The sequence below is a fragment of the Stegostoma tigrinum genome, chromosome 7, assembly GCF_030684315.1.
Source record: "Stegostoma tigrinum isolate sSteTig4 chromosome 7, sSteTig4.hap1, whole genome shotgun sequence".
Classification (NCBI taxonomy): domain Eukaryota; kingdom Metazoa; phylum Chordata; class Chondrichthyes; order Orectolobiformes; family Stegostomatidae; genus Stegostoma; species Stegostoma tigrinum.
Genome location: NC_081360.1, coordinates 23,932,533 through 23,949,172, shown reverse-complemented (window position 1 = coordinate 23,949,172; position 16,640 = coordinate 23,932,533). Strand labels below are relative to the sequence as shown.

Genomic DNA, 16,640 nt, shown 5'->3' with positions numbered 1-16,640 from the left:
AAACTAGCCCAGCCTGTCTCCGCTTCACTAACCTGTTCTTCCTCTCACCCAGCCCTTCCTCCCAACCACAAGCTGCACCTCCATTTCCTACGTACTACCTCATCCCACCCCCTTGACCTGCCCGTCTTCCCTGGACTAGCCTATCCCCTCCCTACCTCTTCACCTATACTCCCCTCTCCACCTATCTTCTTTACTCTCCATCTTCGGTCCGCCTCCCCCTCTCTCCCTATTTATTCCAGAACCCTCTCCCCATCCCCCTCTCTGATGAAGGGTCAAGGCCCGAAACGTCAGCTTTTGTGCCCCTGAGATGCTGCTTGGCCTGCTGTGTTCATCCAGCTTCACACTTTGTTATCTTGGATTCTCCAGCATCTGCAGTTCCCACTATCACCAACAAAATATAACATGCTCTTTTAAGTCCATCATTAAAATCACTTTCTACTTCGTGTCTGCATGGGTTTCCTCCAGGTGCTCCAATTTCCTCCCACAGTCCAAAGATGTGCCAGTTAGGTGGACTGACCATGTTATATTGCCCTTAGTGTCCAGGGATGTGCTAGCTAGCTGGATTAGCCATGAGAAATGCAGGGTTACAGGGTTAGGGTAGGGGTGGGTCTTGGTTGGGAAGCTCTTCAGAGGGCTAGTGTGGACTCGGGCCAAATGGCCTGCATCCACACTGTAGGGATTCTATGCTTCTACGATTGAGATGTCCAGAAATGAAAATTAATCTCATGGCAAGCAAGAGAGAATTCACAGCAGCATTAAAATCATTTTCCATTAACTTTCTTTGCGTACTTTCATTTATTCATACTTGAGTTCAGAGAAATCACAATTTGACTGATGGTCCATTCTGACTCAAAGGAGAAATAGGCTGATATTGGGTAATTTCAATGACAGTGTTTCTAATGAAAAGATTTAACTGATGGGAGTTCAGCTAAAAGGGTAGGATTCAGGGTGGGGAATAGCCATTTGGATGATGATTGAAGCTAATGACTAGTTTATCTAAAACTACTTAAACATGAAGCCTTGTTACTGGAATCCCAAAAATTCCACGTCAACAGTTGGGTGAGGAAGCTGAAATACTGTGGGCGCAGAGCTCCTAGTTTAAATAAATATCTGAATATGTTCAGTGTGATTCAACTTTTAAATATGTTACTCAACGATAATTAAAACAATACTTTAACTGATTGAATTCTCAGAGGCATCCATCAGAGGAAGATGTGGAAGCCAATGATTAAATGCTTCCATGAATAAAAGAACACAACTCCAAGAGTTATTAGACAATTGGATTTGAATTCCTGACTGTGACTGGCAAAATCTGAGGTTTTCAAAAGGCATAGAATACAATATTATGTTTCTTTTACTTTTTAAGACCGTTAAGCAGTAGTATATCAGTCCAGGGAATGAAGAAAATCAATAAACTTCACGTCTGTTACAAATTATTTCCTTGCCTCAGATTCTTGCCCCTACTCTATGGTCCACAGAAAATAAAAGTAATTATACTAACATCATAGCAAGGACCAATTCCAGGGAGCTGCAAGGGAACTTTGCTTTCCAATATCTAGGCAAAAAGTATTTACTTTATTGCTGTTTGAAATGGTGTTCGGTTAACTGCTAAAAAGTTTTGAAACTGGGCCATCTTATTCCAGTGGTCAAAAATAGAAAACAAGGCTTACCTTATGTATACCAGTAACTTATTCCCCATGACCACTTGTTGATCTGTAAATAACAAAACATGATGTGATTTCTTGATTCATGAAACATAAACCCATTCCAATTCCACATTTTGTCAACCCAAACGTTTTGCTGTATTGAAGTTATTGATAGGATATTAGGAAAGGCTTCATACTTAACCAAATGGAGCATGATCTACCAGCCTGGAAGGATGCATTGTTTGCCAATCATCTCCCACCTGCCATAAACTTGTAAGTCTGTGTTGCCGCAGGTAATGCAAAGTAAAGGTCAAGCATACCGGGGTCAGGAGATTCATCTGCCCTCTGTCACTTATGGTGAATGATAACCAGGAAAATACAGGCAAAGCACAATGATTGAGCACCAGTACTTAATTCAGCAGCTGCAAACTTTAAATGTTCAACGGCTGAAGTGACAACTTAGCTCAAAAAGAAATAACACATTGGAAAGAGGATTACTGAAAAATAAGTATTTGCAATTCTAAATGCATTACATTAGAGTTCAATTTTATTATGGAAGTGTCAGTATCAGTTCTGCAAATAACACTGTTGGTATTATCTTTTTGTAAAGCAAATATGATACTCAACCAAATTCAGCGATAATTATCAATTTCAGGATGCATCTTGATCCATTGACATCTTTCTGATGGGATGATGAAACCTCTCAGATAAGCATAAGGCTTCCAGGACATATTTCAAGGTGTAGAGGGGATCCAGAAATTTGCTGGACAACATCAGGAATTGTAATCTGGTGTCTGATTGCAGGGGTGCAAACAAATTCTATGCTGGCTTGGAAATAATAATACAATTATGAAAACTGCAAGAATATGTGGAAAGTAAAGGGACCAGGTCTAACTACATTGCACTCTAACTAATCCAGTAAAATTCCATGAACCATAGGCCTTCCGTGCTGTACTATTTGATGATACTATGCTTTATTGCTAAGTATTTTGCAGCCACTGATGGTCTAAGTAAAATTTCCAAAAATGGAATAACAACCAGTGACAAGAAAAAAAATGTGCATTCCACGTTAAATGTTGCACCTAATTTGTTTGTTTCTTGTTTTAATGCTAAAATTGAAATTAAAAAGTTAAAACATACATACTGGCAGATGTAAAACCTGGATTACAAGATTATGCAACTAATATGTTGGCAGCACTTAGACAGGCTTAATGTGTGCTGAATGACATTTTAGTAAAAACAAGAGCTAGTAGATAAAAGGAACAAGGTGAAAGTCGAGGGAAACCATCTTAGTATTTTTAAATTAGAAATAAAGATGCTTAATCAATTTAGCACTGTAGAGGATGCAAATTTGAAACACATGTTCATCTTCTCAATTAAGAATTAAAAGAGTGACACAGAGGGAATGCAAGTATAATTCATTGAGATGAATTTCAAGATAAATGTCAACAATGGCATTCTTTACCATGCAAATCTACTAAAACTGCTTAAGGGTCATGCAACGCAGGAACCGGAGAGTTGGGGGATGGTTATTGACTGATTGGCTGCAGGAGAACAATGCAGCAGCAAAATATAAATGAAATGGACAAGAAGTTGTCATTGAGATTTGTCAAATCCATGACGGTGGTAAAGCCCATTCATTTTTATTTTTCTGACAGTCAATTCAAGTGTTATTTGCATTCTCAGAGATTGCAAGAACTGCAGATTCTGGAGTCACAGTCAACACAGTATGGAGCTGGAGGAACACAGGTCAAGCAGCATCAGAGGAGTAGGAGAATCGACATTTTGGGTCGGGACCCTTCTTCAGAACTGGGGAGAGGAAGGCAGCTTGGAAATAGAGAGGAGGGGCGGGGTTGGAAGGGGGGCAAGGTAGGTGGGATGGTGATAGATGAGTGGAAGTAGGGGGTCGTGGGGATTGGTCGGTGGGAAGGGTGGGGCGGATAGATGGGAGAGAAGATGGACAGATTGTATCAAGTCAAGTAGGCGGGGATGAGGGGGAGGTTTGGACATGGGATAAAGCTGGTGGCGGGGAGATTTTAAAACTGATGAATTCCATATTTAGGCCATCAGGCTGTTGGCTCCCAAGACGGAATATGAGGTGTTACTCCTCCAGTGTGCATGTGGCGTCATTGTGGCACTGGAGGCAGCCCAGGATGGACATGTCATCAAGGGAGTAGGAAGGGGTGTTAAAATTGTTGGCGACCAGATGTTGTCGATCATCTTATACAGAGCGCAGATGCTCCACGAAATAGTCCCCAAGTCTGCGCCTGGTCTCACCGATGTTGAAGAGGCTACATCGGGAACAACAGATACAATAGACCAGGTTGAAGGACATACAGGTGAACCACTGCCTGATAATGAAAGTTTGCTTTGGGCCTGGGATGGAGGTGAGGGAGGAGGTGTAGGGGCAGGTGTAACACCTCCGGCACCTTTCCCTACAACCGCAGGAGGTGGTGGAGTGAGTGGAGAGTATGTAGAGGATGAGGGAGTCATGGAGTGAGTGATCCCTACAAAAGACGGATAGGGGTGGGAGGGAAATATATTTTTGGTGGTAGGGTCAGATTTTGGGTGGTGGAAGTGGCAGACAATGATACGCTGGATGCGGAGGTTGGTGGGGTGATGAGTGAGGGCAAGGGAGATTCAGTCTTTATTTTAGTTGGGGGAAGGGGGTTGGGGGCAGAAGTGCGGGAAGTGCAAGAGATGCAGTTGAGGGCATTTTGATCACTAGAGGGGTGACACTGTGGTCCTTGAATTAGGAGGACATCTGTTATGTCCAGTAGTGGAACACTCCATTTTGGGAGCGGATGCAGCAGAGGAAGAGGAATTGGGAGTAAGCGATTGCATTCTTGCAGGAGGGTGGGTGAGAGGAGGTGTAGTCCAGGTCGAAATGGGAGCTGATAGGTTTGAAATAGATGTCAGAGTTGAGGCAGTTACCAGAGATGGAGATGAAAAGGTCCCGGAAAGGGATGGAGGTATGTGAAATCCCAGATGTCCTCCTATTTCAAGAACCATAACATCCCCACTAACTCCACCACACCCAGCACCTTTCCCTGCAACCACAGGAGATACTGCACCTACCCCTACACGTCGAACCCTCACCTCCATCCAAGGCCCAAAACAAACCTTCCATATCAGACAGGGGTTCACCTGCACATCCGTCAACCTGGCCTACTGCATCTGCTGCTCCCGATGTGGCCTCCTCTATATCAGCGAGGCCAAGCATAGGCTCACAGACCATCTTGTAGAGCATCTACACTCTGTACGTGAAAAATGACAACACCTTTCAGTCGCTAACCATTTTAACTCCAATTCCCACTCCCTGGGTGACATGTCCATCCTGGGCCTCCTCCAGTGTTACAATGACACCATCTGCAAACTGGAGCAGCAACACCTCATGTTCTGCCTCGGAAGCTTATAGCCCAATAGGCTAAACACCGAATTCAACATTTTTGAAATCTCCTCATCCCAAGTTCAAACTCCCTCTTATCCAGGACCCATTCTTATTCCTACTGTATATGTTTCTACGTTATACCTGAGAGAGGTTTGCCAGCTCGGAGAGGAGGACCAATAACTTGGAACAATTTCTGAAAATAATGACAGAAGACAATATGTTAATTGAAATACTAAGTTATCATAGATATCAATGCTCCCCAGAGGAAACATGCAATTCCTGGCATTCACTGGTTGCTTAACTAATTAGCGTCATGCATACTTCACAGTCAAGAACATTTCAAAGCATCAGAGATTATTATGCAAATTCATCCATGGATGACACAAGAATTAAGAAAACAAGAACAAAATTAATTCCAATTACCTTTAAAACTGATAAGATATCTACTTCAATTTTATTATGATAGGCCCTACCCACAGTCAGCAAATTATCAATAAAGTAGAAGGCTCTGGTAACTATAACCCTTTTAACAGATTTTCTCTGTGTTTACTTGTTAACAAGTTGATGCAGATGTAACATTCAGTGTCCAATTAAACGTGTAAATTAAAGTGTAAACAAGTGCGGTTTCTTCTCTGAAGTTGCATCTTGAGCTGTCATGATCAAGGCAGCAGCAGAGATGACTTGCCATTTTCATTCTTTACCTCTCCAACATTCGCTCCCAAACAAAGTGATTCCCTTACAAACTGAGAATCATTTCTGATGTAAGGCAGTTCAGGTAATCAATTTCTTAAAGCTCTATTGTTTTACTATGTCTTTCTGTCATCTTACATAAACTTCTTAATGCTATTGCTCTGTTGCTTTACAGCCCTCAAAATATTGGTTACTCTTGCCCTCATTATTTTGGAGACCAAAAGAAATATAATCTTATGGGTCAACCTAAAATCAAGAGGATACTAATGTCTTCACTCCAGATTTGCTGTATTGGAACACAGCCAGAAATGGAAACAACTGACTGATATTAGTGCAGCATTCTGATTGAATTCAGAGTTCCAGCCAAATACTCAACAAAATATAACTAGTGACATGAAGTTTAAAAAAGGGATGCTAGTCCATCAGTGGAAGTTCAGAACAAACTTTAATTTTAGGAAATCAAACCTAATTTCTACTCACTGATATCATTCTAATTCTTACCTCCATTGGAGTGATATAGTCATTCATTCCTCTGTTGTACACATAGATCATAGCATCGTACAGACAATGTTCCCAGCACATATGGACCACCTAAAACAAAGACAGGTGAAATCATTCTTGGACACTAGATCCAACAAGTATCATAGCAAGACTAATTTCACATCAACTTTACTATAGTCTAAGCCTGTTTATCATGTTGCAGGATGAAAGAGAAAATGTTCACAAAATCATAAATTAAAACAAAGATTTAAACTTATTTTGGATTCAATATCAACACGTCCGGATTCCATTCAGAAGTTCCCTTTGATCAACAAGTTACAGCCAATTGTATATAAATAATGTGTCTCTGCTCCATCTGCCTTCGTTCCGCCAGCGAAGACTATTTCCTCCAACATTTTTATGCTTAGCTCTAACTAAACAAGACAAGGCCAGTTAATATTGTAGTCATGCACATGAAAAACTTATAAATGGAAGATGACCTAGAGGTGATCCTTAAGGATTTCAAGTAATGAATCTGTGACTATTTCCTTTGGCAGTGTGATCCATTTGGAATTGCCCTTTGCAAGTAAAATAGTTGATGCAACTTCTTGGAAACAAAGTGCTTATTTCAAAGCAAAACTGAAAATGCTGGAGAAACTCAGGAGGTCTGGCAGTATCCATGGAGAGAAAACAGAGTTAATGCTTTTAAAGTGGAGAATAAACAGAACTGAAAGGGAAACTGCAACTGATGGGTTGTTAATGCTGGTAACAAAGATGGAGGAGAAGCAAGTGGAACAAATGGTGAGCGTGCACAGAACAAATGATTCTGTTCATGCACTCAAGTTATTAAATTCAACATCGATCCCTGAAGCAGTCAAGTGCCTAAGCAGAAAATGAGGTGCTTCACTGGAGTATTGCAGCAGGCTTAAGATGGAAATGTTGACATGGGAGAAAAATAGTTTGATGAAAAGGCAAGCAACTGGAAGGTCGTAGTCATTCTTACCAAGCGTAGGTGTTATGCAAAGTGATCACCCAGTCTATGTGCGGTGCCGCTATAGTAAAACAGTCTGCACTATGAGCAGTGAATAAAGGTAAAGTCACCTTGTCCTATCAGACAACAGAACTGCCCTCTTATGAGAGGCTGAGGGGCAGGGGGGTGGGTTTGGTGGGGTGAAGAGAGGGAGAGAGATGTTTGGTAGTTGCTAACCTGAGGGGCACAACATTTCAGGTGAGGGAGAGTCCTTCATGGTAGCATGAGAAGTAAAAACAGCAAACTGGAAGAATGAGTAAATTACTGTTTAACTGGAAGTTGTGTATGGGATAGTGAACGGTGAGAAGGGAAGAGGTAAAAGCACAATTGTTATACCTTCTGCAAATGCATGGCAAAGTACCATAATGATGGGATGGGGGTCATGGAGTAGTGGACCAGGGTGTAATGGAGTAAGTCATCTGTGCAAAATGCAGACAATGAGGTAAGGAAACAAGGGTTTGGAGATGGCAGAGGGCAGAAATGGTGCAGGACAGACCCTTGAATGTAGAGACATTTTCTGATTTTATAAACAGTGTTTATACTTTGTGTGGATGGCTACTTCATGTCCCATCATTGCCAGAGATTATTTAACAAATTCCACTAATAGCATTATTCCTTTCTGTATTCTGTCCAACATGGACAGCCTTTTTCTTGTCTCCCTGCCTGGTGAAGTGATTCGCTTTCCACAATCTTTGATCAAGCAAGTGACACTGCTGCCTAACTCATACTGATTCAAAAAAAATCTTACATCACAGCTTTGGATTGCTTCTATCTTATTTATATTTTTCGATATACTCCGAGATTAGATCAACAAATGTTTGGCATGTGATAACTCTCATACTTTTGGTGCAATAACAACTGCTCAGAAACAGGATATTTTCTGCTACATGTGCAATCTTCACTGAAAGTTGTTTTTAAGAAAAAGTGCCAAGTACTATTATGTAGCCACCTATTGAAGAAACCAATTTCAGAACCTAAAGCTATTTTGTGAGTGGTAAGTTTCCCCATTTTTCTCAATATGTTAGATAATCTTAATCTACCTACCCAGTGGAAACTACTAGGTGGACTTTTAAAAATTAACCGGTTATGTACCTGCTCATAATGCAACTATTCCTGACCTTTTGCAATTATTAATTAAAATAATTGTGGGTTGCAGGCACACTGCCTAAAGCAAACAGGAGCCTTGGAATCTGTAACAGCTGGGGATCCATTCATTATTGCAACTATGTATTGAGTCCATCAATCCAACATAAAATTCAATTCACAATTGGTATGTGAACATGGTTTGGAATTTCCTCTTGACTTTGAGTGAAGGGTCTTAATTTCAAAATAATACCATTCCCAGTGATGCAAATTTACCCCAGAACTATAAGCCTATGTTAAAATTTGCTTTGCATAATGCCCATCATACCCCGAAGTGCTTAATTGTCAAAAGCTTAGTTTTGAGCTGTTTCTACAGTTCAACAAAGGCAGGTGCCAATTCATGAACAGCAATGTCTAACAAATGGAAAATCAATTAACGATTAAATTATCTGTTTTGGGCAATGCTGATACAATTTTATAATACTAACCTTCTGCTTATCTTTAAGCAGTGTCTTTGAATTTATTACAATAGCTGAATTGGCTAAGGGCCCTTGATCTAAAAGAATGCTGCGGTCACTCGTTGAGTTATTCAGTTCAATGCATAACAGGACATTTTTTTTTAACCTAACCAACATTTATGAAAATTCAAACAACAGGAGTCAGTGAAATAATGTAGAAATAGAACATGGTCAAACAAATTGAAAATCTAATGGCTAGCTCCAGTAACCTGAAATGATCATAACAAAAATCAAAAGTACCTAAACATAAAAGCTTCAAGTAAAAGGACTCGTTATTTTTAATACAACAAAATGTGAGGCTGGATGAACACAGCAGGCCAAACAGCATCTCAGGAGCACAAAAGCTGACGTTTCGGGCCTAGACCCTTCATCAGAGAGGGGGATGGGGTGAGGGAACTGGAATAAATAGGGAGAGAGGGGGAGGCGGACCGAAGATGGAGAGAAAAGAAGATAGGTGGAGAGAGTGTAGGTGGGGAGGTAGGGAGGGGAGAGGTCAGTCCAGGGAAGACGGACAGGTCAAGGAGGTGGGATGAGGTTAGTAGGTAGATGGGGGTGCGGCTTGGGGTGGGAGGAAGGGATGGGTGAGAGGAAGAACAGATTAGGGAGGCAGAGACAGGTTGGACTGGTTTTGGGATGCAGTGGGTGGAGTGGAGGAGCTGGGCTGGTTGTGTGGTGCAGTGGGGGGAGGGGACGAACTGGGCTGGTTTAGGGATGCAGTAGGGGAAGGGGAGATTTTGAAACTGGTGAAGTCCACATTGATACCATATGGCTGCAGGGTTCCCAGGCGGAATATGAGTTGCTGTTCCTGCAACCTTCGGGTGGCATCATTGTGGCACTGCAGGAGGCCCATGATGGACATGTCATCTAAAGAATGGGAGGGGGAGTGGAAATGGTTTGCGACTGGGAGGTGCAGTAGTTTGTTGCGAACTGAGCGGAGGTGTTCTGCAAAGCGGTCCCCAAGCCTCCGCTTGGTTTCTCCAATGTAGAGGCAGCCACACCGGGTACAGTGGATGCAGTATACCACATTGGCAGATGTGCAGGTGAACCTCTGCTTAATGTGGAATGTCATCTTGGGGCCTGGGACAGGGGTGAGGGGGGAGGTGTGGGGGCAAGTGTAGCATTTCCTGCGGTTGCAGGGGAAGGTGCCGTGTGTGGTGGGGTTGGAGGGCAGTGTGGAGCGAACAAGGGAGTATTTTTAATAGGATGTGCAGCAAGGAAATAGGCTATTTGGCGCAACTAGTCCATGCTAGTGCTTGTGCTTGTGCTCCATTTGAGTTTCATTCCTCATCTAAATCTATAATTAAAACATTCTATTCCTCTCTCCCACATATCCTTCTCCAAATACGTTAGTAACTTCCTTTAACCAGTCCCTGTGGTAGTGAGTTCCACATCTGACCACTCTTTTGATAAAGTAGTTCCCACTGAATTCCCATTGGATTTCTTCCTATGTTAGCTTATGGCATGGAGAGAGACAGCCAAATCAAAGCAGCCTTCCTATCTCTGTATTCTCAACACAGAAAAATTAAAATATTCAATGACCCTCAAAATTGCCCTAATGATTTCTAATCAGACTTTTTATAAAACCAATACCAGAAATCCCAAGTTTATCCCTTAAACAAAATAATTCACAATTTATTGATAGCAGAGCTGCTTTAGCAAAGCAGAGGTAAACAAGGTAATCAAATTAATGACTATGGTGTAAATCCTATCTTTTTTGATTCTATACTCCACTCTCTCAGAGACAGATAAACAGATACATTTAAGGGATGAATCAACTGAAAAAATAATTGGAATGGAACTGGCCAGTTCAGTTAAGCAGCTTCCATGGCCAATAATATCATGAGCACGTGGGATTGTATTTTGCCTGGTTTCTGCAAGCACCAATCAATGCAAACAGCTTTCAACAGGTTTACAGGAATATTCATTTAATTGTAATAACAGAGACTACTCATCGAACTTTCAATAAATTGATAATGTGAGGACAACAGGGAGTAATCAAAACTCCATCCTGTAACTTTGACAGCCACAAACCAGTTAAAATTTTAGTTTTGTGTTTTTTCTCCCCCACCCCCCACCCATAGTTTTCTTTTTGACTGATTGGTACCTATTAATATTTGAATATCTGCCATCTGTTTCAAGATAATACCTCTCCAGAGCTATTGGATCCTTCAAAAAGAACCAACTTGTAGTCAACCTTCAGGCCTGGCCTAATAAACGAACAGCAATCTGTTTGTTCCCTTTGCTTAAAAAATTGTTGTTCATAGTCCAAATATTGCCTTAAGCCTCAGTTCACTGCTCTAAACAAAAAATAACTAACTTTTGTCGTCAATCCTTTCCTAAAATACATTCCTACACACTTCTTGCAGATCTTCTCTGCAGCTTTCACAGTGTCTCTATATTCTTCACGTAATAGTGCCCAGAACTGCATGTAGAACTCCAAGTATGGTCTAACGAAGGTTCAATTATAAAGGTTTGGCATTATTTCCCTAGTTTTCAATTCTATCCTAATAGAACTAAATGACAAATGATTCAGCACTTTCATGGCCTTTTAAATTTGTGAAGCAACTTTTAGTAATTGCGGTATTTAAATTCAGAGATCCATTTATTCCTCTACCTCATCTGGATTTTAACTTGCAAGTAATAAGCGACATCCCTATTCATCCAACCAAAATGATATACTGTTGCACATATGCGTGTTGAACTTAATTTTCCAATTATTTGTCTGCTTCCTAAGTTTATTACCGCTGTCCCATATGTCACAGTCTTCCTCAATGCTGATCAACGAAGTACTGCCTCTCTGCCAACCTACCAAAAAAAGTCTCAAATTTAGAAAAAGTGGTTTTGATTTTAAAGACCAAACTGTTAATGTAAATTGCACACTGTGGTGGTTCCAGCACTGATCTTTGTGGAACACTACTTCCTACCTCTGCTTTATGCCTTGAAGCCAACTTACAGTGGGTTTTTCCATTGTCCCTGACTCCACATTCTCTAACCTTATTCATTACCCTATTGAGGAACTCCTCAAAGGTCTTTTGAAGATCCAGACAATTTACATCTGCTGCATTACTGTTGTTTACACTCTCTGTTGCCTCTTCAACAATGTCAATGAAGTTGGTCAAGCAAAAGTTTGTCCCTTTCAATCCATGACAAAGATACATTACATTTATTTCTTTTCGAAATATTTTTTCCTTTCTCCACTCCTCCACTTTCTGCTGTTTTTCTCTTGATTTAAAGAACAGGCATTCTGCTATAAGTATGTAACTTTACCTCTACTACATTACTTTTTGATCATTTACTAAGAGGTTAAAACAAGATCTTGAATACCCCCTTACCTTTGGTGATAAGTGAATAACTTCAAGGAGGTAGTAAAGTTCAGTATCTTAGTGAGAAAATTACAAGGATCGTACTGTTGTTCATTATTTGGGACACATTTCTGAAACCTTACTAAGAGCTGAAGGCCAGCAAAGAGATTCCATAAGAGGGGATGTCATTTCCACAAGGAAGATCCAACATACAAGAGTCAAAACATTCTCGATGATGAACAGCAGAAAAGACCCAAAACTAAACTATACGTACTGCTCACCTGTTGTATGTCCAGGCTAGTGATGTCCATATGTACAATACATGCTTCAATGTTTTCCATCATGTCCCTGTCCTGAAAGTGGATGAGCAGATCCTTCATTACCTGTGGGGTGATGCTTGGCAGCTTATCATTCAGAATATAAGGTTCCAAGCATTCAAGAAACACTCCCTTTGCCACTGAGATCTCACTCAATTTAGTGTAGATTTGGCCAAACAGAAGGTCTCTGCATTAAAACAAAGAAATTAATTGTATTTTACATATATTTTTAATTTTTGTCATAAACATGACACAAAAGGCGTTTCTAAAGTAGTCTTAAGGATGAAACTTGAAAGTCACACAATACAATTTAATTCAAAATACAAGGAAAAATTATGCGGTAGCTGTGTAATCATGGGTGTCTTTCTCTCAAATGTTCCATTCTCAGTCAGGCCATAATATATCGATCTTTCGTTCAAAACACTCATTTAAAATTGCAAAATAGTTCATACAACCGTGTACAAGGAGCTGACACATCTTTATTGGGTGAGACTGAATACAAACGAAAACGGAAAAGGAGTTGATCTAAATTGCTTGGATATGCAAGTATAAAAGTCATTGAATTTACAGGAATTACTCATGGCTAATAATTTGTTGTTATGATCTCCAGTAAGCCTGTTGACCACCAAAGGGAAAAACTGAGCAACCACCAACTAAGTGAAAGGTCCACACCACATGATTTGATTTTGTTTTAAGCAGAAATAAGCTTTTTCCATTTTTCACTCATGGGACAGGTGTGGTGTTCAATAGTTAGTAATTACTGTTGGTCCCTAGTTGGCCTTTGAGAAAGTGGTAGTGTGCTGACTTCTTGAACATTTGCAGTCCCTGCATTGTAGGTAGACTCATAATACCCATTGGTAAATAGGACGTTGTGAACATCCCCACTTCTGGCCCTATGCTGAAGGAGAGACGAAGCAGTTGAAGATGGTTGGGCCTAAGACGCTACTCTGAGGAACTCCTCCAGAAATGCTCTGCAGCCGAAATGACTGACCTCCAACAACCACAACCATTTTCCGATCATGACTCTGATCAGTGGTGAGTTTGTGCCCCGAGTCCCACTGATTCCTTGAACTCCTTGATGTCACACTGGGTAAAAGGCAGCCTTGATGTCAAGGGCAGTCACTCTCACTTCTGCAAGTTAGCTCTTTTGTCTACGTTTGAACAAGGGCAGTAATGAGGTCAAGAGCTGAGTGGCCGTGGCGGAATCCAAACTGGGCGCCGGTGAACAGGTGGTTGTTAAACAGGTGCTACTTGATAGCGCTGTTGATGATATCTTTCCTCACTTTACTGATGAGGCAAAGTCACTATCATCTTACTAGGCCATCAGGCTGCTCTCTCATTACAGAGAGACAACTGGTGGTGTTTTAACTTGAGTATCACCAGGCCTCAGGCAAGGGGAAAGGTTGTGAAAAACAATCCTTCATGGTTACTATAGCTGGTGCAGATTTGAACCCGTGCTGTTGGAATCACTCTGTATTGTAAACAACCACCCAGCCAACTGAGTTAACCATATATTGCATACTACTAACCTAGCATTAAAGTTTGTCAAGACTTAAGAATATAGTTGCAGTGTCCTTTTTACTTCCTAATTCCATTTGAGAGTTCCCCTATTTTGTACAATACCTTTGAAGATTCAGTCACTCTTCTTTTCGGAATTAAATCGTGTCTGCCACAGCTCTCCGAAATTCACTTTGATTTGTCCTCAGTGTTATGGCCATTTTCTAAGATCCAAGGTGAGGATCATTCCAATGTTATCCTTCAAAACCTCATGATTTCTTAACTGATGCTCGGGCCTCACTACATTTTTTGGTTAGCGGTTTCACATCAGAAATCCTAACATGAATTACTTGTGATGGAGTTAGTGGACCTACATCTAGACATATTGGTTCCCCTTGCTTGCTTACTAAGGTATTTTTAGCTTCTTTGGAATTCAAGTGTTGAATTAGCAAAAAATCATACCTCTAAAACACGCGAGTTATGAATTTGATTATTTGCATCATTGTATTCATGTAGCATCCTTAATAGAAAAAGTTACCCACACTAAACGATAGAATCAATGTTTGTTAAATTAGCAGACAATACATCTAATGTGCTTACAAGGTGCTCCTTTAGCCATGAGCACTTGCAATATTCTACCTTCTTTGGCTTGTTCACCATTTGATTGTACTTCTCAAAGTTTGAACGAATACAAAATAAAAGTAGGAGGAAAAAAAGAAGAAAGTTGTGAAGAGGAAGAAGAAGAAGAACAGTAGAAGTATTTAATGGACACTTTTGGAAAATGAGAGAACAGCAATATGATCAACATCCAAATGGCTTATTTGAGCAATGTCAGTTCAGGGACAAACATTAGCCTTGGTGCCAAGGACAGCCTTGCTCTTTGAAATAGTGCCATTACATCTTTTCACCTTGATTTAATAACCTGCAGTTCATTTGAAGGATGACATCTCTGCCACTGTGGCTAGTCTTTCACTCAAAAGTATATCCCTTCAACTTTCATCATGCGCATGCTTATCCTCTTCTAATGACCGAAGCATTTTTTCCTCTCTTAAAATAAGTTTTCAGAAAAGGTTTCAGCCATCGTAGTTTTGTCTGTAAGTTGAGAGGGCATAACAATAGAAGAAATAGGAATTGCCAGAGGTCATTTGTCACTTCAAGCCTCTTCCACCATTCAATGTCACCACTGAGCTTCTTCTTCAACTCTGCCTTCCCACGTTACCCCTCAATTCCACAATAACTAAAATTTTATCGATTTCTATTTTGATCATAGTCATGTGTCACAGCATGAGGTTCTAACCTACAGGGGTCAAAGCTGGGTACAGTGGACAGAAGTCCAAAAGAATAACTGCATCAATGGTTGAAGAAAATAATTAGATGAATAAAATAATGACAAACTATGTCTCATAACACATTACTTCTGCAAAGAAAGAAGTATACTTAAATATCTCAGTAATTCTGTAATTGAATAGTTTTTTACTTTCAATCATTAGAAAACAATTTACAATAAGAAACAAAGGAAGAAATATTGTTTGTTGTGGTGCCACTAAACAAGTGTTGAATAGCTTTCCAACACTATTCCAACTATAATTTGAATAGTCATTCTACAATCAAAGTTGCTCAATTCTCTTCCACATCCCACACAAGCTGCAAGCTTACAGTTTTAAAACAGCCCCAAAACAAAAAGGAACACAAATACAGGCTGCAGCTTGGGTCTAAAGAGCCAAATACGCAAGTTGCTTCCAGTCATGACACTCACGACAATTTTTATCGTCCCTGGCAGAGTTTGGACAAAAGACACAGGATTTACGAGATTGAGAAAATGTTGTAACCATCAGCTATTATCATTGCCAGTGCAAAGATAATGTTTGCAAATTTCGACCATGAGTATTCATGTGACTGACCAGGTCAATTGTCAACTGGCAAACTTTTAGCTATTTGGACCATGATATCACATGAGGTTGCAGAATTTGGACTGCAAGATTTTTGTTCCTTTTCTTTGCTTCTGTGTTATTCTGGTGCCTCAGCATTAAGGTATAATGACTCAAAGCATAATGTAGCTTGACGGACAAGCTGTCCCCATTCTGAATGACAGACAGCAAGCTACTCCCTGTCATTACTGTCAATGGTGCCATGCTTCACACAGAGTTTCAGTGTGTCTTTAAGCTTTTTTTTGCTGTCAACTGGAATGCTGACAATTTGACAGTCACATTTTTAGCCTCTGGACACAGTCTATCTTAAGTTTGTAGGTGTTTTGCCTTGTCGGGGTGAAGAGGAGGAGTTGCGGGGCCATAGTGGCTCAGCGGTTAGCACTGCTGCCTCACAGCGCCAGGGACGCAGGCTCAATTCCACCCTTGGGTGACTGTCTGTGTGGAGTTTGCACATTCTCCCAGTGTTTGCGTGGGTTTCTGGTGGGCGCTAGTGGAAGCGTTGCTGATGAAATTTCACTATTTCAATTTCGTTACTGATACACAGTCCAGGTCTCAATCTCAAATAGAGGTGTGGAGACGATGACAGCACTTTTTCTGGCTTGCAGTTATTGTCAAAACCTCAGTGTTGTAGCATGTAAACAGCTGAACTGGTGCAATTGGTGCTTTGAAAGCTGTGGATGGCAAGTGCTCATCCCAAAGTATCTCCATCACACATACTAGAGGTGGAATAATTGGTTGACCAGGTATGGGTTGACATG

The 16,640-nt window shown here is 40.7% G+C and overlaps 1 protein-coding gene across 3 annotated transcripts in view; it reads right to left on the bottom strand.

The window, feature by feature from the left end:
- vps8 (VPS8 subunit of CORVET complex) overlaps nt 1-16,640 on the bottom strand; it is a 537,289-nt gene that overhangs the window by 418,361 nt on the left and 102,288 nt on the right. For all 3 annotated transcript variants that reach the window (XM_048534818.2, XM_059647115.1, XM_048534821.2), the window contains 4 exons: nt 12,422-12,644; nt 6,229-6,318; nt 5,179-5,230; nt 1,671-1,713 (listed from right to left, as the gene is read on the bottom strand). In XM_048534818.2, coding sequence (XP_048390775.1) covers nt 1,671-1,713; nt 5,179-5,230; nt 6,229-6,318; nt 12,422-12,644 — 408 coding nt within the window. The remainder of the gene's footprint in view (nt 1-1,670; nt 1,714-5,178; nt 5,231-6,228; nt 6,319-12,421; nt 12,645-16,640) is intronic.